The 27476-nt window shown below is 49.1% G+C and overlaps 2 protein-coding genes across 3 annotated transcripts in view; both read left to right on the forward strand.

The window, feature by feature from the left end:
* Positions 1 to 559: 559 nt before the first annotated feature.
* Positions 560 to 13042, forward strand: AIF1L (allograft inflammatory factor 1 like). Its single transcript, XM_027687823.1, has 5 exons — positions 560 to 657; positions 5498 to 5564; positions 8572 to 8613; positions 9778 to 9940; positions 11566 to 13042. The coding sequence occupies exons 1-5, from the start codon at positions 580 to 582 to the stop codon at positions 11651 to 11653; spliced, it is 438 nt and encodes a 145-aa protein (XP_027543624.1). The 5' UTR covers positions 560 to 579; the 3' UTR covers positions 11654 to 13042.
* Positions 13043 to 14903: 1861 nt separating this feature from the next.
* NUP214 (nucleoporin 214) overlaps positions 14904 to 27476 on the forward strand; it is a 41231-nt gene continuing 28658 nt past the window's right edge. For both annotated transcript variants that reach the window (XM_027687818.1, XM_027687819.1), the window contains exons 1-14: positions 14904 to 15007; positions 16522 to 16717; positions 17394 to 17545; positions 17799 to 18003; positions 18485 to 18555; positions 18880 to 18943; positions 19636 to 19739; positions 20042 to 20148; positions 20761 to 20827; positions 21344 to 21467; positions 23315 to 23476; positions 24550 to 24991; positions 26366 to 26541; positions 27248 to 27339. In XM_027687818.1, coding sequence (XP_027543619.1) covers positions 14966 to 15007; positions 16522 to 16717; positions 17394 to 17545; positions 17799 to 18003; positions 18485 to 18555; positions 18880 to 18943; positions 19636 to 19739; positions 20042 to 20148; positions 20761 to 20827; positions 21344 to 21467; positions 23315 to 23476; positions 24550 to 24991; positions 26366 to 26541; positions 27248 to 27339 — 2004 coding nt within the window. In that variant the 5' untranslated portion in view covers positions 14904 to 14965. The remainder of the gene's footprint in view (positions 15008 to 16521; positions 16718 to 17393; positions 17546 to 17798; positions 18004 to 18484; positions 18556 to 18879; positions 18944 to 19635; positions 19740 to 20041; positions 20149 to 20760; positions 20828 to 21343; positions 21468 to 23314; positions 23477 to 24549; positions 24992 to 26365; positions 26542 to 27247; positions 27340 to 27476) is intronic.

Raw genomic sequence — 27476 nt, forward strand, 5'->3', positions numbered from 1 at the left:
CTGCCCAACCAGCTGTGAAGGTGAGAGGGCAAACGCTGTAGCTGCTCTTGCTGCTTTTAAAGAGCAGGGGCTGAAATGCGGCTGAATTCGGAGTGGTGAGGGGCGAACGTCTGACAATTCCTGCTAAACACCACTTTAGTACATGTTCCTAACATAAGGTGTCAGCCTGAGATCGCGGGGGCGATCGCCACAGCAGCTCCAGGCCGGGACACGCATCAGCCCGGCTGTGGCTGTCCCTCGGTCCATCCCTTTTCCCGCTGCTCGCGCTCCAGGGTCTATCCAGCAGCTGGAAGCGGCTACGGCGCATCACCCCACGGGGCACCTGCGGACCGGCCGCCGGTACCGGCGGGGAGCCGCGGCGAAGGGATGCCCATCCCGGGGCGGCTGCGGAGCGATGCCCGATGGGCAAGAGGGGCCGGTCCCTTCCCCGCCGCGAGTCCCCCGCGGGTCCGCGCTGCCCTCCCTGCGCGGGGCAGGCTCGGCCAGGAAGGAGTTAAGGGCGGGGGGCGGAGGGCCCGGCCCGGCCCGGCCCTGCCCGCCCCTATTTAAGGCGGCGGCGGGCGCGGGGCGGTCGGTGCGATGGCGGCTCCGCGCCGGCCGAGCGGCGGGGGGCTGCGGAGAGCCCCGCAGGACGGGCGGCTGGAGGAGATCAACAAGGTGCGGCGGGGGCCGCCCCCCGGGCCGCCCCCACCCCGGCGGGGAAACGGGCTGGGGGCGGCCGGGAGGGGAGGGAGCTGCCCCGGGGAGGAGGAGGAGGAGGGCGGTGGGTATAAGGAGAGATGCGGTCCCCTTTGCCTGAGCCCTTTTGGAGAGGGGGATGCGGCCAGAGGAGGCAGGGGGGCTCTACGGGGGTCGCGCTCCATCCCCGCCGCCCTTGGTGTTGCCCTCGCATGCTGCTCTTTCCCCGCAGCGCCCGCACCCCGGCACATCCGAGCGGGGCCGGTGAGTGCCCTGGGGACCGGCTGCCGTGAAAGTCCCCTTGGGAACTTGCTCCAGCAAGAACGGGGGCTATTGTTCTCCTGGAGGACTTCAACCTCCCCTCCGCTGTATTGAGCACTTCAACTTCTCCCTCACCTTCTTCCTGGAATGAGGAGCAGCTGCTGCTGCTGCTGCTGCTCAGAGCTGCCTCCAGCCTTTCTAGCTTTTCACTACGGCGGGTGGTGAATAAGTAGCCCAGGATGGCTGGACACGCCACGAGCCTTGGGCAGGGGGAATGGCAGCTCCTGGATTAGTGCAAAGTGCGCTGGGCTTCATGCCCTTCATGCCAGGGTCAGGCAAGGTCCTTTCCCCAGAGCTTCGGGCTTGCCCCGTCCCTTGCTTGGCATGGCAGCAGGGGCAGTTCTCTTGGCATCCCTCCCGGCTAAGAGGGGTCCAGAGGGAGAAAAGAAGGGTTTAACCTTGAAACAATCAACGCTGGGATTTCTAGCGTAGTTTCCAGGTGGGTTCAGTGGTTGCCTGCTCCTATAGCCAGTGGCACCTTAGTGTTACAGGTGGAGAAGTCAAATCACTGCACAAGATGAGAGCCCAGAGGAGATGGTGGCTCACCTTGCCCTCACACTGCCTGAGCTGTGAAAAGTGCCAATATGTTCCACCAGACAGCAGTGAGACAGCGGAGGTGAAGTTTATGTAGGTCACTGGAGAGGGAATTAAGTCATTAGAAATAATTCAATTAATTAGAAACTAGCGTGTGCTGCGGAATAAGAGTGGAAAAAGAGGTGCTGCAGGATTAAGGTGTAGAATAAGATCACTGGGCTAAAAAGGAGCCCTTGGAAGGCAGACATGGCACGCTCTGCTCCAAGAAGGTGCATAGGTGGGCCTAAGGTATCTCTCCTAGCCAAGGTGGTATTGGCCCTTAGGTTGAGGATGAAGGGACTGTGTTGTACCTACTGCTGCAGTTTCTGCTGCTCCAGAACCATCCTCCAGCATCACTCAGGTGCAGGATGGATACCTGATCTTTCAGCTGGTGGGAGCTGTAGGACTGAGTCTGGGAAGCTGTTCTTCCTGGGATGCTGCTGGTGTGCCACTGCTGTGTTCCGGGGCTGGGGCATCTTCCTTCTCCCACGGAGGGGACACAAGCTGCCATCAGTCCCCTAAGCTGCCATCACTTCTGGCTTTTCCTTTGGGTGAGGTTTGTATGACAAAAACCAAAACAAGCTACATAACTTCCCGCTGATGGAGCTGCTTGTTTGCATCCTTGCTGCCCTGTGTGTTGGCTCAGTGCTGGGAGAGGGCGTTTGAGCAGCTCAAAACCAAGCTGCAAATAGCACTGGTAGGTAGCAGCTGCCTGTGGATCCTGAGAAGCCATCATGCTCAGGGCTGCAGCCCCCACGCTGCCCTGCTTTGGTCTCTCTGCCAGCTCTGTGTGGCAGTGGAGGAGTGCAGTGAACATTCGCACACCTCTCTGTTGCAGAGCTGATAGAGCTGATATTGTGGCTGGAGCCAGAGAGGGGGTTTCCCAAGACCTGAAGAGCCCCAGGGTTGTAAAACAGTCAAGTGCTCCTAATAAAACCAATCAGGCCAAATTCCTGTCAGGCTTAATCTCATTGTCTCATCCTAACAATTAGCTCCCTCCCAGCCCTGTTTTCCTGGCTGGTTTCTTCCCTGCAGCTCTCACTGGGATAAAGGTCTGGCAGGCAGCATCCTGAGTGCACATGTGCTGCTGAAGGACAGCTGAGTCCTAGTATTGACTTCTCTCTTCCAGCTTGAAATGCTCCTCTGGGCTCCCCTCTTGCCTGTTCCCCTCTTCCTGGGGAACACAATCACATTGTTCAGCCTCGTGCATCAAGGTGGCAAGTCTAATCCAGCACAGATTAGTTTCAACCTAGTTTTACCCACTAATACGCTGGGCTGTGGGGAAGAAATTCAGCCTGTTAGAGAGCAGGTGCCCACTTCTTTCATCCAGGTCAGGCAGGAGCATCCCTCAGCCCCTTCCCAGCACCAGAAGGCAGGGCAGCTGGCACTGAGCACTTAAACATCCCAGTAAGAGCTTGGCCTGCCAGTTGGGGTCACCTTTTTGGGGAGCAAGGAAGAATCTGTTTTTGCTCAGGTTGCCTTGCAGGTAGGTGGGACTTGTGTGGCTGAGGTTATTGGCTTAGAAAAGTCTCTCAACAGCTCAAGAAAGGCTGTTCAGGGCAGGAGCAGGAGAGAGGCTTATTAGGCAGTTCTTATTAATAGAACATGCCCCTTAAAATGGGAACTTTAGCCACTCTGAGTCACAGGCCCTGGGGACTGAATTCCTGTGTGCTATTGTGAGTGTTTGCCTTATCGCAGTCACAGCCCAGCTCACATACAACGTGGAGGGTGGAATGCCTTTCAAATACAACCCCCTATTGCTTCCTTCCACCTGGAGCAGAGCTGGGATGCTGGTGGTCTATCCAGTCCCCCTCAGGTTGAAACTCAAGGGGTTGCACAGGTGTGTGCAATGTCACCTGTCCTGCTCTTGTACCTTGCTGCCACGGGCTGGTGGGCTCCTGGGCACATGTCCCTCAGCCATCACATATGGATGTAACATTCCCTTTGGTCTTCACCATTTCTGTGCTGCTTCTTGCTCTCAGAGAGATGCTGTGCTCTGCTTTCACACACCCTGTCCTGCTGGTAGGTGGAAGCTGTTTGCTGCTCCTGCAGGGCGGGAGTGAAGCCGTGACCTGGTGGTCAGGAGATGCTTTGACCTTGTTTTGGTTTTCAGTGATGTTTGCCTTCCCCAGAGGCTCTTCAGTGGTGATGGCAGCAGGTAACACTACTCCAGTCTCTAGTGACTTCTGCTGCTGCCTGGGCCCACAGCTCAATTGGGCCCTTTGTGTTGGGCTGGTAAATGATACCCCTGGGTAGAAATAACTGAGATAAATGAAATCGAGTTGGCAAAGGAGAGCAAAAGAAGGAACTGGGAATGCCACTTTTCACCACAGCTTTCAATTTGAGTTGGTGACCATGGTGATGAGGGAAGTCAGTGTCACACTGGTTTAGTGACCGGTGACCCGTCTGTGGTTCACAAAGTGGGAGGACAGGATGGCAGTCACTGCTGTCCTAGTGGGCTTCCTACAAAACCTTAGTTCATCTGCAGGTAAAGGACTTGCCATAGCAGTGGTTAACTGGCAGTGAAGGTTTGAGGACTCCCTGGGCAGGTCCAAGTTCCCCTGTCCCAGTGAGAAAGGAGGAAGCAGCTCCAGGTGTGTGGGCTGGAGGGACCCAGAGCACAGGAGCAGGATCAGGGTGACTGACAGTGATCAGCACACAAGGCTGGCTGTGGCAGCAGAATCAGGCATGAGTTTGGGGCTGTGTCTTTGCTGGAGATTGCCCACCAGCTGGACTGGCACAGTTCATCACACCTGGGGATAGCTGGATTCAGCCTTCCTTCTGGAAGGAATGAGTGTGCTCTGGAGGCTGGAGAGCATTTGGGTTACTGTTGGCCTTGTGGACCTTGTGCAGTCCTGATATCTTAGTGCCTGCAGGTGGGACTTCATTGGGTAGGTGGTCTCATTAATCACAAGCAATGCTGCCCCAGCACTACCAGTGCCAGAAATCCTCATCTCTCAGTGACCCACTCCTGTCTTCCCCATGAACATGGAGAACAACAGTGAGGAACACATGCCCAGGATAGGGAAAAGCCTCAGCCCTCCATCCACTAACCCCTGGAGGGGTTTGTCCTGGACAGGCCATGCATAAGCTGTGCAGATGTTAATGATTTCTACACTGAAGAATGTGGTGTTGTTGCTGAACACAGATCGAGTCATTAAGCTGTGCTGGGCTCGCTGGAGCTGGGCGGTGTGGGAGGGCAGGGACAGGAGCAGGACCCTGCTGCTCACAGCTGCAGGGGGGTGTTGCTGGCAGGGCAAAGCAGCAGAGCTGGCTGTGCAAGTTGTGGTCTGTTCTCTTGGGTATCTGAAGGTTTTTGAGGTGGGGCTAGGCACAAGTGACCAGAAGTGACCCAGGATTTCCCCTCCAGTGTGAGCAGGGTAGGGGTAGAAAATGGATAGCTGGTCTGAGAGAGGGAGAGCCTGTCCCTTAGCCACACATACCCGTCCTCTTGGGTGCATGACATTCTGCAAACTTTGCCTGTTCTATTTGCAAGTCCTCAGAGTTTATCCAAGAGTTTGAAGTGTGAGATAAGAGTGCTTTTTGCAAGGACTAGGAGCCCTTGCTGGGAATAGGTGCCCAATCCACATGCTGTATGTGCTTAAGCTTTCAATGAGAAGCTGAAACCTTGGGTAAGCAAGAAGATGGGGTTTCATGCAGTTATTCCAAAGGCACGTGGGGTCCCGTCTTCCCTCAAGCTGCTGGTGGGAAATCTGAGACACCAGAGGGATTCCCTTTGCACTGGAATTCTAATGACAAGGTGTGGAGGGATTCAGCCCATCTTCAAGTCTCCTGGTGCTGTTACTCACCTGTGGCTCTCTGGGAATTTTCTGGGTCTTCTGGGTGATGCTGCCTCTGTACATGCCCTCTAAGGTGTTTTCCTTTGCATCTTTAACCTTGGGGCTGTTATTTTTTTCTGCTATAGGAGTTTCTCTGTGATCCAAAGTTCAGTGATGAAGAAGACCTGGAGGAGAAGTTGGCAGCATTCAAAGGTGAGAACTGGAGGGTTTCCCTGTCCTTTCAGCCTGACTGTTTGCTCTGAACCAGATTATTTTCCTCAGCACTTGGATCTTACCAGCCTGAGTTTCTCTGCTAAATACAAGTGACTGAGCTGGGATGGATGCCTCCCCCTTGCTTGTGGAACTCGGTGAAACTCCCTGGAGGGGTATTTTGCACACGAGCCCTTGTGCTTCTCCCACTTGCAGGGCAGAGTCATGTCACCCTGCAGACATCCTGCCTGGTGGCTGCTATTACTGCAAAACCTGCTGCGTGGGCAAAACTCTGGGGAGCAGTGAAGGAGGATGGTTTCTGTCTAGTTACCCACACAAGCTAACTGGCATAATGGACCATGCAATAGCTGGACTCTCTTTTATTTTTTTTTTTCCAGTGAGTAGGAGGACCTCTTCCCACAGAGCAGAAGTCTCAGCTGCTTTCTGGAGAAGTTGGGGACTTCCTCTGCTCAAAAGTTTCATCAGTCTGATCTGGTCCTTCCCCAGCCACTTGACCCTGGAGGCAATGGCAGTAATGTGTGTAGTCCTGGCCAAAGCCCAACTCCAGTGGGTCAGCGGATCTAGTGCTTAGGTTTGGGCCATTTGTTGGGACAGGGAATAGAGAAACAGCTCAAAAGCCTGGAGTCCTCTGGAGCTTGTCCCCAAACTGGTTACAGGACAAGATCTGGCAGGGCTGTTCTGGGTACTTCTACTTTCTTTCCAAGCAGTGGCTGAAGGCAGTTGAGAAAACATGCCTGTGCGTCACACTGCCCTCAAGGCTTGTCCTCAGCCTGGCTCTAACCAAATAAAACCTGACCTTGCTTCCATTTCAGGCATTGTCTGCTATTTCCCTTTGAATTTTGGCTTTGCAATCCAGCATGGAAGAAGCTGGCTGGGGTTTTGTGATCCCTTACCCTGCTGGGCACAGAGGAGCCTCCTGTGCTCCCCCTTCTCTTTCTGTTGCCTTTTGTGTGACTTTGGCTTTTGGCTGCAGCCCTGCATTATTTTTTCCCATCACAATTGGGGCTCTTCAAACATTGCAACTGTAGGTCACAGGCACAGAATTCCCTGTAATGAGAGCCTTTGGCATCTCCTCCTGCTGCCTCGTGAGTTTGCCTCCGTGGCCTGTCCCGCTCTCCAACGCCTCCTCCAGCTCCCCCAACAATCAGCTCATTGTGTGGTGATGGGGGGAGTGTTTCTTCTCTGCTGCACCTCCCAGCTGGGCCTGGGGAGCTCCTGTGCAGTGTTGGTGTAAATGTATTTGTGAGGGAGGGACCACGCATGGTTTTGCCCCGCTAAATCCCTGCCACTGGGGTGGGAGGAAGAGATCAGTGTGCAAGCTGAGGCTGGTGTAAAGCTGCCTCTGTTCACTGCACTTTTGGCAAAGTGTCAGCTGAGAAGAAAAGAAAACATGTGCTGGGCAGGGACGTGGCAGAGCAGGGTTTGTGTCCCCAGGCACATGCTGGGGTGTCTGACCCCTGCCAGGGAGGCAGCAGTTCATTTGCACAAGGTCATTATGGTGGGGCAGAGTGTGGGGAGAGACAGTCCCACATCAAGCATTGCTTTGGTCCCCAAGCACGTGTTACAACCCCAATTTCATCTTTGATCAGTTGCTGGATGCTTGAAGGGAGACATTTACTCCTGCCTGAAGCATGAGCAGCTTTGGTTTGTATGTGATACTCCCGTAGGTCTGTCTTGGTCAGCTCATGACAGCAGTAATCCATGGGCTGAGACCCAGGTGAACACATCCAAGTCATTCCTCTGCTTCCTGCCCTTAGCTGCCCATCAGTCCACTTAACCCAGCAATTTTTCTTTGGAAGCACAGGTCCTGGGAAGACTCTGCTCTGTTCAATAACCACTCTTCCCTTTGGCTCCTTAAATTAGCCTGCCACTTCTCTGTTCACGCTCATCTGCTTGCTGGTGTCCCTGGAGGAGAGGCAAAAGGTCTTTTCCATTCTCCTTCCTGGGGGAAAGGAGTGGCCTGGAAGGACTCAGTTAATTTGAGTCCTGGGGGCTGTTGTGGGGAGCGAGTGCTAACTGCAGGGCAAGTGGTGATTTCTCCAGCTCAGCAATGATGGATGGTGGCAGCAGGCATCTTGCATCTTGCTCTTTTCATTTAGCACAGCTGAGATGATGGGGGGCCCCCTGAGGCGCTGGGAGCTGTACGGTCTGTAAGACAGACAAATCCTCGCCTGAAGAGCTTAAAGTCTAAATGGGGAACAGCAAGGGGGGGGGAGGGAGTTGTAGGAAGCCCAGGTGTGCCACTCCATAGGGCAGAAACTGCACGGGATGGAATTCCTGAATTTTCTAACTGAAATCAGTGCTCTGCCTGTTACAGCGTGCGAGTTTTTGTCCTGCAGAGCTAATCAGACCTTCTCGAGCAGGTTCTGCCTTTCTCTGAGAATGCTGGAGTCAGCAGTGTTTGACAGCAGGCTGGAAGGGCAAAAAAACCCTGCTCCAGCATCACTGCTCCCAGGCATGTTCTTGGCTTGGCCCTCTTGATGTGGTCCTTGAGCATCTCTCCTGGCAGGAGCTGCTCTGGGAGCGAGCACAGTGCTGGGAGGACTGTGGAGTCTCTCCCTCGTTATTGCAGGCAACTGCGTCATTTAATCCCCCTCCTAAGCCGATCAAGCTTCATCTTGGGAGTGCTCAGGGGTTTGTTTTCCTTGCTACTCCTTCTGGGAGGCTGTTCAGAGCTTTGTTTTTCTGGCTGGAAACCTTTTAACGCTGCTCATGGCTAGCCGACACCTTGTTCTCATGCCAGTGTTTTCCTTCAGCTTAAATGAAAAGCAGCCACAATTACAGAGTACTTAATTGTAGAGCCCTAGAACTGAGATAAGGGTACTAAAACCAGGCCTTGAGATGGTCTCCCCCTCTGAAGTTTGCTTTCAGCAGTATATCAATGTTATCTCCATATCTTTTATTTCATTGCCCCAAGCAGGCAGTGCTCCAAAGCCCTGCACATCCCCTGCTCTAGTGTCCTGCTAACTTGCTTCTGTGTCTCTTCCAGAGAAATACATGGAGTTTGACCTGAACAACCAAGGGGAGATTGGTGAGTGACTCTGAGGGATGCTGGGCTGGAAGAACAACCGTCTGATGAGGTGATGTCTGCTGCTGTATCTGCTGCTTTGTGGTGCTGAGGAGGAAAACTTGTGGGCTTTTCTGTGCCATGCCTTGCTTGAATCTTGATTTTTCAGCCAGGAGCTTCCTTGGATTTCTATGTCCTGCCTCTCAGCTTCCTTAGTCTCTCCTCTCCTACTTCAAGATCTAAGCTCTTCTCAGTCCTGTTCTCCTGGAGTTCTGTTTAGCTCCTCCACTTCTTTCTGCTCTAAATGCTTTTTTTCTTTTCCTTTTTTCTTTGCTGAGGCTTTCTTCTCAATCCTCTGCTGGAAAGCTGGGAATCCAGAGCTGGGAAGCCGCAGGGCTTGGACAATCCTGGGGTTTTTGCCTGGCTTGAGGCAGAAGCTGTATAAATCCATGAGCACTTCTGGTGCAGAGCAGCTCTTTGCTTTGCAGGGAGGGGAGCAGAGGGAAGCAAAGGACTTGGGTGTGAGTCTGGCTCAGCTGAGCAACCCTGCTTTGGGTCCAGAAAGCACTAGTTACATAAAGACCCAGCCTTCTGCAGGCCTGGAGCTGACATAGAAGTGTAACCACTTGTGACCTGTGCCCTTCCAGGAGGCTGCTGCCTCATTCCCCTCCTCCACCAGTCCTCCAGCTGAAGTGAAGCCTGTGGGGAGCTGGAAGAGGCCTGACTCAGGGTTTCCGGGAGGGAAGGGGCCCGCAGGTCTCAGCAGGCAGCAGTGCAGTGGAAGGAAATGGCCTGTGGCGCTGGGCAGGGGCACCTGCTCCCCACAGCTTGTTTGTCTCCAGCTTTAACCCCGGTCTTGCTTCCCTCCTCCCCATCCTTGTGATTCTTGGCACTGCACTCTGAGCTAGAGAGCAGTGTCCCCACGTGTCTCTGGAGCACTAGGAGAGTTGTCCCTCTTCTGTGTGTATGGTGCTTTTATCCTGAGCTGCATAACTGGGCAGTGATGCTCTGTACTGGCCAGTACAGCAGGAAACTGTACTGGAAGGCTTCTCGTGGCTTTTGGCAACAGCTTAATGCTGTCAGTCGTGGAGTCCACAGGTGAGGTGGGAACTCATGGCTGTGTCCCTAGGGTTAGTCTATGCTCAGCGTGGTCACATCTGAACAGCACCGGTTTCCTTATTCTTGTAGATTTGATGTCTGTCAAAAGGATGATGGAGAAGCTGGGGGCTCCGAAGACCCACCTAGAACTGAAGAAGATGATCTCTGAGGTGACTGGAGGGGTCAGCGACACCATCTCATACCAGGACTTTGTCAACGTGATGCTTGGAAAACGCTCTGCTGTGCTTAAACTGTGAGTGTCCCGGGGTGGAGCAGGGAAGACACAGGACCTGAGCTGCGGAGCACAAGCTGCTCTGTCTGGTGGAGGTGGAGCTGTGGGTGCTCAGTGACTGTGGAGGGAGACAGGACCCTTGTGAAGGGAGAGTCTGCAGAGTGACGTGAGAGGGTGTATAAGCCCATGTCCAGGCTGAGCAGTGGCAGGTGCTCCCAGCAGAGCTGCCTGCTGTGTGTTAGCACAGGCTTCCTCCCACGTGCTCCGTGGGAGTGATCTCCTCCTTTCCCGAGGGTGTGCAGGCATTCCGCACTGCAGGACTTCTTCCTGTCTCTTCCCTGAGGCTTCTGCTGACTTTGGGGCAGAGGCTTCCCCTGTGGATGGTGGCAGGACTTGAATGGTGAATGATGGTCCTGCCAACACCAGCAGTGCTGGCTCCTGTTTCCCACAGGATGGTCTGTCCCTGCCTCATTTTTTGGAGGCGGTAGGAGATGGGGCACATACTTGAAACAGCTGGCTCATGCTGGGAGAGGTTTTCTGTGGTACAGGCTGCCAGCACTAGCCTCCCACGGCCCCCTCTGCCCTCTCAACAGGGCTCTGAAAGTGCTGCTGTAACAAACGGCTTCCAAACACTTGCTTGGCTCCATCTCCATCCCATTGAAGCCTGGTGTTTCCTTTCACAGCCACAGAGGCTGGCCCTGCTTTTGTGTCTGTAACCACCATGAATAGGAGCAGCTCCTCTCCATCCTCCTTACCCCCTTTTTGAAGGCAGCTTTAGAAACACAGCCAGCTTTCAGGGCAGGTTGGGAGGAAGGTTCCTCTAAGCTGGTACGTTCTTGCTGGCAGTGAGTCTCCCCACTGCGTGCCCTGTTTCTGTGTGTTGGGATGCTCGTCTTCCAAGCACACGCAGACTTCTGACATCCCTGCTCCTCCTTTCTTTCTCCACAGAACCAGACTGAGTCTGCAGCCTGTCCCATATCTTCCATCCCTCCTCTCAGCTGCAGCAGCTTTCACAAACAGGTCCCTTCTCTTGCTAACAGAAACCCCATTGTCTGTTGGACTCTCTAGAGCAGGAGCAGAAATGTAAAACTCCGTCCTAAGAGCAGTGCAGTCCTTTGATCCATCGAGGCAGCTGGCATTCCCAGCGTAGCTGCAGTCCTTAGGGAGGAAGAGAGTGCTAGTGGTTGCAAAATGCTTGGGATTCTTATAGCCAGTGCCTTGCTCCTTGTCCCTGCCCTCTCCCTGGACTGTAACTGCTGTTGCTTGCTTGGTGTTGGCTTCTGAACGTTGTGCTGTGTGGTTACGTGCAAGGTGGGCCAGGGGTGGTTTCTGCTTTTACGCATCGGGGCTCTTGGCATGCCGTGTGTGCCCGGGGGATTTCGGAAGTGGCTGTCTAAATAAAATGTGCTAATCCTCTGGGCTCTGAGAGGAAAACCGGCAGAGACTTTTGGAACACACTCCTGGAAGCTGCTGGGAAAGCCAGGCTGGCAGCACTGCCCTCTGTTGGCTTCCCCTCCTCTGTTAATTATCGGGTGCCCTTTGCAGAGGAGCCAGATGCTCTTTTTCAGCAGATAATGCCTAATGATGGGCGAAGATGCATTTGCTTTTTTTTTTTTTTAATTGGTAATATCTGTTGTGTTTTGCAGGGTCATGATGTTTGAAGGAAAAGCCAATGAAAGCAACCCAAAACCTTCTGGTCCTCCTCCAGAGAGAGACATAGCCAGCCTCCCTTGAAGAGGACAGGCTGCAAAATGGGCACTGTTTGCTTTGCTGGTCTGTAACCAGTAACAGAGGTTACCTGTGCTTTGTTACTCTTTTTACTGTGGACAGTCCTAGTTTTCAACTAACCTGCCTTAGAGGAACAGCAAGGGAAGCTGGAGACTCCCAGCTCGTGTCTTTCTGCTGCTTGATCTCTTAGACAGAAGCTGTAGCACCAAGTGTAATGTGAGACCAAAAAAAAAAAGTATTCTGTGATCTTACTCTTTCCTCTGCCCTTCCTGCATTTCTCAGATGGAGGAGCTGCTTTCTTCCCAGCATATGGATTCAGAGCTGCACTTGTCATAACAGGTACCTAAAGGGCCTTGCTGCCAGACATGGAGCATTTCTCTGGCAAAGCCCCCGGGAACAGCTTAATGGGTGAAAAGAAATAAGTGCCTTCTCTGCTCCCTCCTATACTTCCTGACTTTGGACTAGTTCTTCCCCTCCTGATCTCCCCAAAGTGCAAATCAGGTTCTGCCTGATCATGTTCTAGGTGGATGTGGGGATGTACTTGGACACAGAGATCTGCCTGCGGGGCCTTTTGGCTTGGGGTGGCCACGGCTGCCTGCAGGGACAGCTTCTGTCTGCTCCAGGGGCTCATCCTGCAGGCAGATCTCAGGGGCCCAACACCACCCACTGTGAGTGAGGATGCTTAAAGTCACCTTAGGGACCCCCTTCCTGATAAATCTCAACTTGGATCTGACCAGGAGGGTAACCTCTGAACGGGTTGTTTGTCTGTCCCATCCATGGAGTGCAGAAACAAGCTTGTGATGCCTTTGCAGCCCCACAGGATGCCTGGAGGAAGTCAAACCTTCAGGTGAAAGGAAGCTGGGTGACCAAACTGAGCCCTGCCAGACCAGTTGCAGATGAGAATCTGTCCTCAGGCAGCTGCTCTGTCCCTCTGGTTTTTGCAGACCTCCCTGTATGTGTTTCATCTGGGTCCCCTGGGCTTATGGGGGTTACATTGCCCTCAAGTCTGCAAAATCAGACTGGCTGTAAGTATGGAGTGTGAGCTGGGACTGTGCTATCCATGCTCTGGTTACTGTGGTGATTCTTGTTCCACACACAATTTCTGGAACCCAGGTGTTTGCTCTTTGCCCTTTTCCTACTCTTTTCTTAAATGTTCTTGACAGCTTTTAACTTTTTTAAAATCATGGTTTAATAAGTACATTTTTTAAAGGAAATACAGATGATTAACTCTACTAGGCTGATTGTTCCTGCCAAAGGCTGCACTTTTAAATAAAAAATTAAAAAAAAATTCTCACTACTGTTTGTGTGAAAACCAAAACTGTAATGGAGAGAAAAATTATGAGCAAAACCAGCACCAGTCTACTTCAAGGACTGAAAATAAATCTCCTGAACCTACACTGTGTGTCAGTCTGTATTATCTCCTCTGAAGCTTGGTCCTTATGATTGGTTGCAGATTAAGGGAGCTGGTGTCCAAGATTGTTAATATAAACCCTTAAGCAGATCCTGGAGATAGGTTTGGACTGTCTTGATCTGATCTTTGTCTGTAATAACTGACCGAATGCCATGGAGTTTGTGTGATGAAATGCAGAGGCCACCTCCTGAAAGCTAGTTTGTTTTTTTTTTTCCTGACTTCCTGAAAGAGAGCAGGTGGCAGTGCTTGTTTTAAGTAATAAACAAGAGCAGACGCAGTGCTTCTCTTGAAAGAGTGTGGTGAGGCTTTTTTCATCCTCTCTGCTCTTGAAGCAGTTGCCTGAGGTTCTTGTCTAATATGAATTATCAAAAGGGTTGGACCAGGTTTCCTGGGGAATGACTGGGTGCACTGTTTCCATGTGTTTCTCAAAAGGACAGGATTTCCCTGAGATCAGAGCCCTGTGTCTGCTTTCTGCTGCCTGGTAGCCTCTGGGAATGCACCTGCTTTTCTGGGCTGTGTGTGTAAAACCATTGTTCAGATAGAAAATAAAGGAAGCTTATTACACGAGGGAAATTTGGATGTGGTTTGCCATAGTTCGGGTCACTACCCAAGGCCATCACTGCTTCTGCCTCTATGGAAATCCTTGTCCTTTTTGGTCCTGGAAAAGAGAAGCACAGCCTACTAAAGATGGAAACAGCTCTTCTCAACATGTCCCCATAGGGCTGAGTGCTAAGGTGATGCCTGGTGCTGGCATTCTGTCTGAGTGGGGGCTGAAGCCCCAAAACTTGAGGAGCAAGTAAAGAAATCGAGGTCCTTTTGTGATCAAAAACCCACATGCTGCTTTTGTGTTTCCCTGGAGCACAATAAAGCTATTCCAGCTCACAGAGCTTCTGTGTTTCCAGCTCAGCCCCCCCTAACTGGAGGTGTACAGGGACTGACCCAGAGCATCCCTGTGCTCCCACTGCAGTCCATACCAAGGGAACAGATTTTTACCTGAGGGAATGGCATAAAGGTGTGTCAGGGGAGGGTTAGGTCAGACATCAGAAAAAGGTTTTTCCCCCAGAGGGTGGTTGGGCACTGAACAGGCTCCCCAGAGCAGTGGTGATGGCCCCAAGGCTGCCAGAGCTCCAGGAGCGTTTGGACAACACTCTCAGGGACTGGGTGGGATTATTGGGGTGTCCTGGGCAGGGCCAGGAGTTGGACTTGATCCTTGTGGGATGATATGGACGCGATTAGCTCAGAGCTTCAGCAATACTGGATCTCTGATACGGAAAAGTCATCAGAGCCCCTTGCTTTGATGACGGCTGGGGTGGAGCAGCCGCCTGCCTGGCAGGGACAGCCAGACCCCATCCCTGGTGGCACCGGGGTCTGTCCCCTCCGGGCCGGATCCCTTTAGGGTGGAGCAGGGCTGGATCCCCTAAGGATGGAGCAGGGATGGGGGTCCTGCAGCTCCCAACCGGGTCTGGCCCTGCCTCAGAACATGTGGAAAAAATCAGGATGAGAGGACATAATCTTGAGATTTAGGTCGGACATGAGGAAGAATTTCTTCCCAGAAAGGGCGATTAGACAACGCAAGGGGCTGCCCAGGGCGGCGATGGAGTCACCGTCCCTGGCGGTGCTCAAGCAAAGACTGGACGTGGCACTGAGTGCCACGAACTAGTTGACTTGGTGGTGTTCGGTCACAGGTGGACTCGATAACCTCTGAGGTATTTTCCAACCTAATTGACTGTGTGTGTGTGTGTGTGTGTGGGCGGGGCGGGGGGGTGAAGGAGGTTTATTAACCACGGAGGCCGGTGGGAGGACCCGGAGCAGCGAGAGCGGCGGCCGGAGCGGCCCCGGCGGAAGCGGAAGCGTGTGTGGCTGTCCCGGCGGGGCGCGGGCGGCGGGACTGCGGCCCCGGGGCCGCCATGGGGGACGATATGGACGTGATCCCCGAGCGGGAGATGAAGGTGAGGGGCGGGGGGTATGAGGTGGCGGACCGCCGGGTGGTGGGGGGGAGTTCGGCAGGCGGTTTGACTCGGCCCGGGGGCCTTGGCTTAGGGCCGGAGGGGAGCAGGGCTTGGGGAGAGCTCGGTCTGGGCTGCGGGGGGTGATGGGTTCTCAGGGGGCCTGGGGGATTCACAAGCCGGGGTCGGCTCGGCGCATCTTTGCAGGGTCTGTGAAGCACTTGAGGACTCCCAGCAGAGTCTCCTACAAGGGGGTGGAAGGGAGAATCTGGCGTGGCCTTGATGGTAACTCCTGGGGAAGGAACTACAGAATGGTTTGGGTTGGAAAGGACCGTAAAGATCATCCCGTTCCACCCCCTGCCGTGGGCAGGGACACGTTCTACCAGACCAGGTTGCTCCAAGCCCCGTCCACCCTGGCCTTGGACACTTCCAGGGATGAAGGAGAGTTGGACGAGCCTTGTTCTGGGAGAAGAGTGATGCGTTCCTAAGTCCTCCTGTGAGCATGCCTTGTGCTGGGAATCTCCCGGCTTTGGGAGCAGCACGTGGGGCAGTGTAAACTGGAGCCTTGCTGTGTGGTGCCAGCCTGGCCCCTGGCTGTGTCTCCCAGTATTCCCATGGGGCTGTGTAAGCTGGGACACCAGGGAACGGGTTCCTGGAGCATATGTGGGTCTTTGTTCAGCTGCTTTCTGCCCTCAGAAACAGGGAAGTTGGGCTGTTTGTGTTGCAGAAGTTTCTGAGTTCCTACAGCTCCTCAGGTTGCAGGAATGCACTTACGGAATGCTTTGGAAATAATTTGGAAGTAAAACTCAGATGCTTGATTGGAGTTACTGGCATTAGATCCAGTGTTAGATCTCCCTTGTCTGCTTGGGAAGGGAGGGTCATTCCTAAAGGGAACCTCAGGTTTTGCTTGGTAACAGTGCAACTGCTGTTTCTTAATTCACTTTGTGGGTTTGGAGGCTTTTCTCTCCCTCCTTTTTCCAAAAGGACAATGTGAATTATGAGATAAATGAATGAAAAAAAAAATCTGAATGTACAAAGTAATTTCTGGGGGTGGGTGAGAGAAAACCTGTGTCTGTTCTATGTGTCATACGTTACAATGGCAACCAAAAATCCATGTAAGCAAATGTGTGATTTGTAGCAGCAGGTTTTGTTCAGTCCTGTTCTGTATTTGCTTTACTCCTTTCTCTTTCTCTTTTCCTCTGTATTTCTTGGCTGCTTTTGGTGTGTTCCTGAGAAGGTCAGATGTCCCAAACAGATTCAGCTCCTGCCGCTTTTATGAGCACAGGCACTGGGTAGAAGGGAAATTCAGCCAGTAGAAAAAACGTGGTGTGATCTCAGTCTTTCCTGGATGAGACATAAAATTTGTTGGGATGGCCAGAAACAATGTGGGCTCTGCCTTGGCACGAGTTTGCAGCTCTTGTGGAGAGGCTCTTTCACTTACTGCCTTAGAGAAACTGAAGTAAACCCTTCCTCTTGCCCTGCACATGAACAGCTCCTTCCCAACTCTCTCCCAACAGGATTTTCAGTTCAGAGCCCTGAAGAAGGTCCGTATCTTTGATGCTCCCGATGACCTTCCCAAAGAGCGCTCCAGCCTCCTCGCAGTGTCCAACAAATATGGGCTGGTCTTTGCTGGTGGGGGGACCAGCCTGCAGATCTTCCACACCAGAGATCTTCTCATGCAGAACCAGCTGGGAGAAGATCCCAATAAAATCGGTAAGACGCGCTGACATTCCGTGGTCTTTGCAGGGACAGGTTTATGTGGGATTTATGGCACAGAACTCTTGGCTTCTGATACATGATGCAGACCTTGTCATGCTCTGTCATGGGTTTGAATTCCCACAGGTTCTTGTGTGGGAAGGCAGCAACAATATTTGCTGTACCTCTAGCTGAAATGAAGTACAGTTCATAGAATCACAGAATATCCTGAGTTGGAAAGGATCCACAAGGATTATCAGTCCAACTCCTGACCCTGCACAGGACAAACCAACAACCCCACCATATCCCTGAGAGCCTTGTCCAAATACTCCTTGAGCTCTGGCAGCCTTGGGGCTGTGACCACTGCCCTGTGGAGCCTGTTCAGTGCCCGACCACCCTCTGGGGGAAGAACCTTAATTGCTGTTGGGAACATGTCACCAGGAGCTCTGTGCTCCTGTTCAGGGTCACCTGTGTTTGGTGCCGTGCAGTGGGGCTGGCTCTTCCTACCTGCAAATGTACCCCTTTCCCTTAGTTTTTCTGTTTTCCTGAGTTTTTCATGTTACCTTTGACAGCTGCTGTTAGTGGGAGTGGATTTTTGCATAAACTCATTCTAATTGTATTTTTTTACAAGAACAGTTCTTGCTATTTAAATTTGCCCCCTTCATTCTGTCTTCCTTTCCTTTTGTGTTTTCAGTGGAGAACGTTCAGAGCACCTTGGTCCCCATGAAGTTTCCTGTGCAGCACCTGGCTCTGAGCTGTGACAATCTCACCCTCTCTGTGTGTATGACATCCAGTGAGATCGGTTCCTTCATCAGCTTTTTTGATGTCCGCACATTCCTGAATCAGGTACAGTGTGTGCAAAGTGGGTTTGGTTTTGGTTTGTTTTTTTTCAGAATACAGCAGAGGAGAGGCATAGCTGGGGTGGGATTTTCTGTGTCTCTCTTTGAGAGATGTCTTGTAAAGGAATTGCTCAGTAAGCTCAAAAATCTGCGTCTTTTTCTCAGTCATTAATTTACAGAAAGGTCAAAACCACTTTGAGCTATGACTTTGGGAGAATTTTGTGATCAGCTTTGTCTCATGTATTTGTCTTTCCTAAAAGGCAAAGCAGCAGAAACAGGCATTTGCTTACCACAAACTGGCCAAGGACTCGGGGAGCGCGGCCACAGTCAATGACCTGAAGTGGAACCCTGCCAGTCCCACCATGGTGGCCATCTGTCTGTCCGATGGCAGCATCTCTGTCCTGCAGGTCACAGACTCAGTGAAGGTCTATGCCACCCTCCCGTCCTCCGTGGCTGTGACATCTGGTGAGTGGCACCCTCAGGTGGCACATGGAGTGTTGGGCACTGAAGAGCGGGAGCGCATGGATGGGTGTGAAAACACGGGCTGTTTGTCTCGGGAGGAGGTTTTTTAAATTAAAAAAATCCTTCGCAAAAAGGAAAGATTTAAACTTGAGACTCAGAGTGTGTTGCAATGGAATTGCTCTTTCCCAGTTGATTGGAGCAGCTGAGTCTTGTGAGTTATCAAATGGGCTCACCTGTGGTTTTTGCTGTCTCAGGCTTGACTCTCATTTCCAGGAAAACAGGCAAATAAGCATCATCAGCTGTTGGTTTTTGATCTGTTCAGACTTGCTTTATCTGTGTCTGGATGATTCCATGTTTAATTCAGATATATGATTTTTTGCAAGGGGAAAAAAAGAGCAGTTTTAATTTACTGATCCTGTTTTTGTGGAGCCTTGTAACTCTTTGGTTCCTTGGTGCTAATGAAATTATCTTTTTTTTTGCTTAGTGTGTTGGAGCCCAAAGGGAAAACAACTGGCTGTAGGGAGGCAAAATGGCACCGTGGTGCAGTATCTGCCTGTAAGTATTGGTGGTAAGGTCTTATGTCTGCTTAATACTTTGCAATATGATTTTTTTTAAATCTCTTTCATAGAAGCTACAGCATTTGGTCAGGTGGCACACAGTGTGAGCCATGTAATGCTGCCCAAGTGCTTCAGTAATATTCAAGTGTTTTAGGCCAATATTGGGTTTAGTTTAAGGTTTTGCAATGGTCACTAAAACAATTTTAGAGTGGCACATGATGAGTGTTAAAGAGTGAGTTGCTCTAAAACTACTCACTGCAAAACTTGCAGTTGGCTTTGTTTGTTGTCTTTTCCTTGTATTTAAGAGTTGTTTTATTTGCAGAATCTACAGGAGAAGAAAGTAATCCCTTGTCCTCCTTTTTATGACTCGGACAATCCCGTTAAAGGTACATAGTTTTATTTCTTTTTGACTTGTTTTCTCTTTTAAAATATTTGACTTATTCCTCCTTCTGTTGTCTTTAGTTGTAGCAGCTGTATACTGCACTGGTTATGTAATTACAGTTCAAATATTTGGGAAAAAATGCTATATCTCTGAATTGCATAGAAGAATTATCAGTTGGCCAGAGTCCTGCTCTATTTCTAGACTGTTTTCAGTATGCATTTTGAAAGCTATTTTTTGCTCACTGACAGGATAAGACAGTACTGTCACAAGTATTTCCCTTTAGCATGAAGATTTCTGAATATAAATCTAATTCTCATATTCCACATGAGTTTCACCTCATCATTTTGCCTCTTCAATACAATGTCAAAACAGTAAGTTTAGAAAAGCAGGAATGCTTCATTTAGATATGCCACACCACCACCCATATGTGGAAAAGCTGGCATTGTCTCATCTGTGATATCATCAAGCAAACCAAATACATTCTTTTGGCTTGTATTTGAAATTTCTGGGATCGAAGAATCTTCCCCCCTAATAATTTTGATGTTCTGCAGACAAACCATTGAAACTTGGTAGTTAAGGAGTTAGTTGCCATTTGTTTGTCATTTCCTTCTGCGTGCTGTGCGCAGTTAAAATCAAGATAACCAGGAAGTATCATTCTGAAGTGTTTCTGGCTGAGGTATTTGCTTTCTCTTTCAGTTTTGGATGTACTGTGGATTGGCACATACGTCTTTACTATCGTGTATGCAGCAGCTGATGGGACTCTGGAAACAGCCCCAGAAGTGGTCATAGCCATATTGCCTGTAAGTGCCAGCAAGTCACAGCTGCACAAGTGTTTGTTGCTTGTTCTTGATTTGTTTATTACACTGGCAAGTTGCTTTTTATTGTTGGCATCACGTAGAACTCAAGTTTGGTGCTGTGGTAAATCATGGTTTTGAGGTTGGGGGGATTGAGTGGAGGAAGTAGGATCCACTTGAAAATCAATGAGTTCAGCCTGTTCTCTGCTGAGATCAAACAGGACATTATTGGTGTACCCTGATGCAGATTTATAGGAGATTACTCGGTTTCTGTGTTGGAAGATAAATTAGCAATGTTGATTTTACAGAAAAAGGAAGAGAAGCGACCAGAGAAGTTTGTGAATTTTATGGAGCCGTGCTATGGGAGCTGCACGGAGAGGCAGCATCATTACTTCCTCAGCTTTGTTGAGGAGTGGTGAGTGACAGGAATCATGGCAAGGTCTTTCCCTTGGTGTTTGTGTCTGGGTGGTCATTCCTTTCCCTATATTGTGTTCCTTCTTTTTGTAAACTATATAATACCTGAGTTTGAGAGAAATTAAATTGCTATTTCGAAAATGCTGTGTGAAGGTACAGCTTATTTCTCCTGCATGCTTTATCTCTGTGCCAACATACTCATTTGGTGAGAGTTGGTATGATTTCATGTAGGTACATAAGATTGTTTAAAATCTGTCATAACCATTTCCCTTGAGATTTTAAGTTACTGGGTGGGTAAAGCATGATTTTGTCTCAGTTATGTATCTGTGTGAAGAAGCTGTTCTAACTTTTCAACTACCTGACTTGGACCATTGTTATTTATGATGATACAGGGTCTGTCAAATCATTGCTTTGAAAGAAAGAAAAAGTTCTTTAGTGATGTACCAGACATGTTTCCCTCATCTTGGCAGGGAAAGTCATTTTTGTATTGTATAAATGTATTCCTAGTTGATTCCTAGTTGCAAATTTAAATAGATGATAATGAATTGTGGAGCTGGGGACCTTGCAGTGGACTGTCATGTTAGTTTTAAGCTGTTTGTGTCCATGCTTGCAGGGATCTGGTTCTGGCAGCTTCGGCAGCTTCCACAGAAGTCAGCATTCTTGCCAAGCAAGGGGATCAGGTAATGTTTTTGTTCCACTTGGGGAATATATTTTGTGTTGTATTTGTGCATGTGTACCTCCTCTTTCCCAGAAATCTAAGTATAACCTGTATAAAACCTGGAATATAATGAGAGGATGAATTTTTTTAAAAGCACCTCAAAACTAAACAAGCTTCTAAATTGTACAGAAATCTTAAGGTAATTCTTAGATGAACAAGAGATTTGTGTGACGCAGAGAGAAAGCACAAACAGAAACAGTGGGTTGTGAACCAAATACCAGGAGTCTGTTTTTCATGATTCATTTAGCAGTCTCAAAATTTGGTCAAGCTTACTTTAATATAAAGTGATTCATGTGAGATGACATGCAGTGATGTGTGAGAAGTCACACACAGATCTGTGAAGGGCCCTGATACTTCTGGCATTTGTTAATGTGAAAAATTTAAGTAGATGCTCTCTAGCTAGTCCTTCAGGCTGGAGTTCTGAAGAGAGCTGATCACAGGAAAGCAGTAGTCAAATTAATACTCTCACTTTTTGCAGAACTGGGAATTGTGGCTTTTGGAGGACTCCAGCAGAGCAGAACTTCCTGTGACAGATAAAAGTGATGACACTCTGCCTGTTGGTGTTGCTGTAGACTACACCAGTAACATGCCCATCATGATCAGTAAGTCTTTGTTAGTCTTTCTGGTGGAGTAGTCCAAAAATCTCAATGTAGGAGCTATTTTTGAGGGGCAGGCTGGTGCTCAGGGTTCTGAGAGATGGTTTTGAAAGGGAGACTGACACACCTCCTGCCGTTTGTACCAAAGCAACAGCATATGGCTTTACTTTTGTGTAAGGATTCAAATGGCAAAGTGTTAAACATGGTTCTTCCTTGGAGCTTTTAGGAGCCTGAGATACTACAGTAACAGACTTGTCAAACAAAGCTCCTGAGCTACACCTGTGTTTCACAGAACTGGGATAATAGTGAGTTTAAATGAGTCATGTTTTAACACTGGGGATTTCAGGCTGCCTGCAAGGTGTTCTTTATTCTTGTCACTGATGTCCTTTTGCTGAACTGTTTTGTATGAGGTACATTTGCACTGATCTAAAGCAGAAGTGGGTTGGTTTCAAAGCCAGAAACAGCAAAGATTGCTGAGGTGAATGTGTAGGTTTTAATTCTGCATTAAAGCACAGGGTCTGTACTGCCTAAACCCTGCTGTGCTCTACATCTAGGCAGCTGCACTATTGCTGTACCTTCTGTGCTGCCTGAAGGTTCTTCTGAGCACCTTGTCAGAGTCTGAAGCTACATCTGAGCTACTGTGTTGTATCTTAGTGAATTCTGAGAACTCTCCCTGGAAACCCAGAGACAGATTGAAATAGAGATGCCTTCAGGCAGAGTGGAAGGTACTGCAGTCAGGAGTTCCTGAAGAGCACAGGAGGGTGCCAGTTAACTGAGAACTTTACCTGAATGAAAACCTACAGTAGGGAATTGAGGTCAAACTTTGTACTTGAATGCCAAATTGAATTTGAAGCCTTTTCTCTGTTAATCTATACAGTTACTGGATTAAGGAATCTGTCAGGACAGATTTTTAAAACCTGTAGGGTTTTTAGAAAGGCTTTTGGAGAAGCTTTTTACTAACACATTCTCTGTATTCTCACAGAGTGCAGCCAGTTGGCTTTGCAGTTCACAGCAAGTTTAGGTTGCAAACAAACCTCTTTTGTCCTGGAGCTTGTTCCCATGTGGAAACTGCCCTTCCCTAGCATGCTTTTCTTGAAGAATCAATAGGTAAAGAAACATGGCCATCCACTGCACTGCCTGACAAACAAGGCACCATGATTATAGCAGATTTTTCCTGCATTCTAGGTTATATGAGGTTTTTTGTTTAATTAAGGGCAGTTAAACCATTATTGACTTTTTTTTTTAGAAATATAGGGAGCGTTTAACTGTGCTGAGAATTTTTTTAACTGAAGCAGGCTCACAAAGCAGCTGCAAATAACACAAGTATTTTAGATCAGAGGTTCAGATCACGAGGATATTTGTTTGATGTTGCCTTTCTTTAAAGTTAAAAAGCTTCCTATGTAGCAATTCTCTTTGGTACTTTATGAATATGAATGTTAATGAGGTGACAGGACCCAATGGAATATGGGGACTGCTGAAAGGGACAGAGGATTGAAGGAGGGAGCAGCATATCAGTGAGGAAAAAGGACTGCATCAAAATATGAAAAAGCTTGGCTCAGGAATTCATTGGTGGAATTTGGACTTTGTCATTCAGGAGGTGACATCTGAGTGCCAAAATAACTCTTCATCTATGAAATTATGAAACATGAAGTCAGGAACAGAAAGGACAACAAAAGGAAAAAGAAAAAACTGGGCATTTCATAGAGAAGCAAGGGAACGAAAATGCAAATAAAAGCGAGAAGGGAGAAGTGTAGAAAATATTGTACTCATCAAGTCACATGAAGGTGGCAATGCCAGTAGGGAACAGAACAAGAAACTTTGACTGCAGGACTTACATATGTGGTCTCTGGCAGGTGATGACAAGATCCTTGCCCCAGCTCCAGTTCTGATCTTGCTCTCTACGGATGGAGTGCTCTGCCCGTTTTACATGATCAACCAAAACCCAGGGGTCAGGTCACTTATTGTGACCCCGGAGCCGCTGCAGTTGGCAGGAGAGAGAGTTCCAAAGTCAGCAGGTAAGTGCTCCAGTGGGGTAGGGGAACACTTGCATTTGTGGATCTGTGTTGTCTGTGTCTGTCAGTTTGGTAGTCAGACATGTATGTGGTCACAGAAAACATTTTTTTTTTTCTGTGTAATGATGGGTGTTTTGTGCTCCCAGGACTGTGTCTTTTGTGCATCAGTGTGAAATCATCTAGTCCTGCCTGTTTTAGGATCTCAAGCACTTTGCAGGCTGTGTTCTTAGACTCAACCTTTGGAGAACAGAGCCAAAGCAGTTTTAGGAGGCCCTTTATCCAGCTTTGGGGTGCATGATTCTAACTGCAGCAGGGACTGCAGGCTGTGCTTGGGGACAAGGAGCAAGCACTTTGCAGACCCAGAGCATGGTCTGCACACTTCAGAGAGGTGATGGTTCTCCTCCATACTTTTGCCACAGGAGGTCATGATGCAAACTAAGGTGTTTGGCTGCAGCAAACCTTACTTAAACGATAGCTTTCTGCAGCACTGTGTGAAAATTGTGTCAGCAGGTGAAGAATAGTAGTTTTGTTTTGAATTATAGATGTGTTGCCCTGTGTAGTGTGACACAGGCAGTTTCCTGTGCGGGGGTAGGCAGATAAGCTGATTGTTTTGCTTGTCTGAGTGCAGGAGTAATAACTGCAAAAGCATCATTTTTGCCTCTAAGCCCAAATTTGCTTCTCCTTCCCCAACCACAATGCTGCTGTTTGGCAGCCTGCCCCTCTGCAGCGCTGGCTGCCTTGTGTGCTGATTGCCTGTTTTACTTGAGATGGCAGGAACCTCATCAAAATCAATGGAGAAAGGTGAAGCCTTTTCACAGGAAACTGCAGACAACATTAATCTAGACAGATTGTAGTATTGATCGTGACTTGGACTGTGTGCGCTTTCTGTATCTCTTGCTGAGTTTGGGGACTGCAGGCCCAGCTCTGCCATCTCTCTTCCTCACTGTGCTGTCTGTCCCAGTGAGTGAGGCAGTGCTGAGCTGTCCCCATCAAACAGCATTTGGCCTTGCAATACCTTCTGCCATTAGTCAGTGCAGCCAGATGAGTCTCCTCCTTTCCAATTTGTCTTTTTGCAGGAATCACTGCCCCAACTCCAACCACTCCTCCAACTTCTCTGAAGCCTGACACAGTACCGAGTGTTGCTCCTGCTACTTCTGCCTCAAGTCAGGCTCCCACAGGGGGTGGAGCAGCTGCTTTTTCCTTCATGCCTTCGGCTGTGAAGACACCTGGCTCCTCGGGCAGTGATCCGCCACCGTACCCCTTTGCCACTGATGCTTCCAAGCAAGCCCAGACTCCTGCTCTGACTGGAGCAGCAACATTCTCCTCTGCTGCTTCTAAGGCATCTATGACTCCTGTGGGCACCACTACAGCTACTGCCACCTCCTTTCCTTTTGGATCCATGAACTTTAAGCCAGCTGCGGACAGCTCACCTGGGCCACCGCTCTCTACAGCTCCTGCTGCACAGAAGTCATCTTTTGCACCTTCAGCTTCTTCAGTCAAAGTGAACCTCAATGAGAAGTAAATAGATAAATAGTGAATGCAGGGGCTGGTTACTTCTTAAAATTGCTCCAGGCATGGATATTGTATGGTAGTTCTGAAGGTGGTGTCTGGCTTTTTGCCCTGACAGCTGTTCCCCATGCTCCCAAGAAAGCACTGAGGAAGCCTGTCTTTAAGATGTAGCTGTCTCAGCTGTGAAAACCCTCAGTGCTTCCCATGCCAGAGGTTATGTTCATGGGTAGGATATAAGTCAAGGGACAATGCCAAAAATTACACTGATAATTTGCCAAACTGCCAGAGACCTAGGAGGTTTTTTTTATATGTCTTCTTCATAGGCATCAAACGGTAATTCCATGCCTTGGTTTGATGCAAATCATGGTTAAAAACTCTGGGATTTGAAATCCTTTCTGTCTGGGACTGATTTATTGAGGTGGTGATAGCACAAGAGTGTTTGTTGAAGGTTCCTTCCCCCACCCTGAAGAGTAACTTGGAGAGCTGGGGGGAAACTGTATCCACAGTGGATGGATGGCTTTGCCACTCTTGTGTTCAACAGAGAAGGTGCCAGAGCTTTTGGGTTTGTTCCTAAAGGGATGCTTGGTCACTGAACACAGGATCTGGAATCTTTAAAGCTTGTTCACACCAACTAAAAAAAATAATATTGATTAGAAACTATGCAAAATGGATTTGAGTGAATGTTCTCAGATTTCATATACCCACTCTTCCCTCCAACTCCTGAGACTTGCTCTCTGTTTTTAGAAAAAATGGCTTAAAACACAGAGCTACGTTAATTGAGGCTGCTTTTTATAGAAAGCAACTTTCATGTAAATGTATCACAAGAAATTTCCGATGGTCCAAATGATTATTTTTTTTTTTTAATTGGGAAAATCTTTACTACACCAGGATCTGATGGGAGCTCTTAGGGCTTTTTATATTTTGTGTATAAAGCAAATGATACACCAGTGAATTGGCTGAATATTTAAACTGGCTGCCTTGAGGAGACGAGTTTGCAGATGAATAGAAATTCATCTTTTCTTGCAGAGTTTCTGCTTGAGCCTTGCTGTGAGGATGGCACTGAAGGGCAGCCCAGATTTGCTATAGTTGGTGCAAAATGACGAGGTGCATTTTGAAGCAGTGCAGTACTTTTTGCTGGCATTTGGCTTTTGCTCACTGGGTGGGTCTGTGCTAGAAGTCTTTGTGGTTCCACGTATTCAGAAATTATCCTGAGTGGCTCCTTCCCACCATCTCCAGAAGCTACCCTCCTGATTTTATAGCTGGAGTTTGAGTTGTTGCTGATTCTGGTGGATGCTAATTCATGGGAACTTAATGCTTCGTTTTGGAGGGAGGGAGGCAGCGGGATCAGTTCAGAGCTGACAGATGTTCTGCTTTGTGTTGCAGGTTCACTGCTGTAGACACCTCTTCTCCCACGAGCAGCAGTGGCCAATGCTCTTCCACAATGTTTTCCTTCTCAACCACTTCAAAACCTGCTTCTGGAGGTTCTCTGAGCCAGTCCACACCTGTCCCAGCCTCTCCTGCCACACCACTGAAGACTTCATCCCCTGTGCCTCCCACAGGTAGGAGGCTGATCCTGTTGTTGGGAATAGTGCATTATAAACAATGTTCTAAAAGTCTTAGGACATAGAGAGCTTTATTTGGCTTCTTTCTTTCTTGGTATTCTTGCTTTATTGACCCTCCTGATTGGCACACCGTAATGATGTGATGCACTCAGTCTTTGAAACTGAGCTTTCCATTTGTGCTCTTCATTCCTCAGAGGGACATATGTGAAACAATTATATTCAACTGTTTACATTCATCCAGAAGTTCTGGCATTTTCAGGGCTCTGTAATGCAGCTCTGATTATGAATGTTTCTGGGCAGTCACACAAATTGATGTCTTTCTTTGCACTTGGATTAACTAGAGTTCAAAAGGATCACAAATCAGATGGCACTCACTTCTTACCAGACTGATATTCTGTCTCTCAAATGGTTGTGGGACTGGGGGTCTCGAGGTCCTCAGGAGTGGTACAGTCAGCTACTGTAGAGTGGTAGTTTTTACTGTTAGCAGTTTTTACTGGGTTTACTGCAAAGTGGCAGTTTTTACTGTTAGCCACTTTTTACTGGATGGGAGTGAAAAGGCACCTGAGGAAGGTGTGTTCTTAGGCTAGGGCCCATAGCCCTGCTGCTGTTGGATTTGACAGCAGTGATTATGTGTCTGGTCACAACCTGTTTTCTCAACCTTTGTGTAAGTTCATAAATTACTGTTCCTCTTCTTAAATTCCAGTGGCACGTCCTGCTCAAAATGTTCCTTCAGCTTCCTTAGTACAGAAGACACCCAAAATCACCCCGTCTGCAGCAAAGCCAAGCTCTGCTCAGGTAACAGGAACTGGACTGGGTTCTTCAGAGGGTGAATATTTTGCATGGCCCATGAATTGCTTAGAATTCCTTGGACAGAACTAGTATTCTTAGGTCCAAGAATTAGCTAGCTTTTGACATTTAATTAATAGCAAATC

Source organism: Neopelma chrysocephalum, unplaced genomic scaffold (assembly GCF_003984885.1).
Source record: "Neopelma chrysocephalum unplaced genomic scaffold, ASM398488v2 Primary Assembly neopelma1_74, whole genome shotgun sequence".
In the NCBI taxonomy this organism is placed as follows: Eukaryota; Metazoa; Chordata; class Aves; order Passeriformes; family Pipridae; genus Neopelma; species Neopelma chrysocephalum.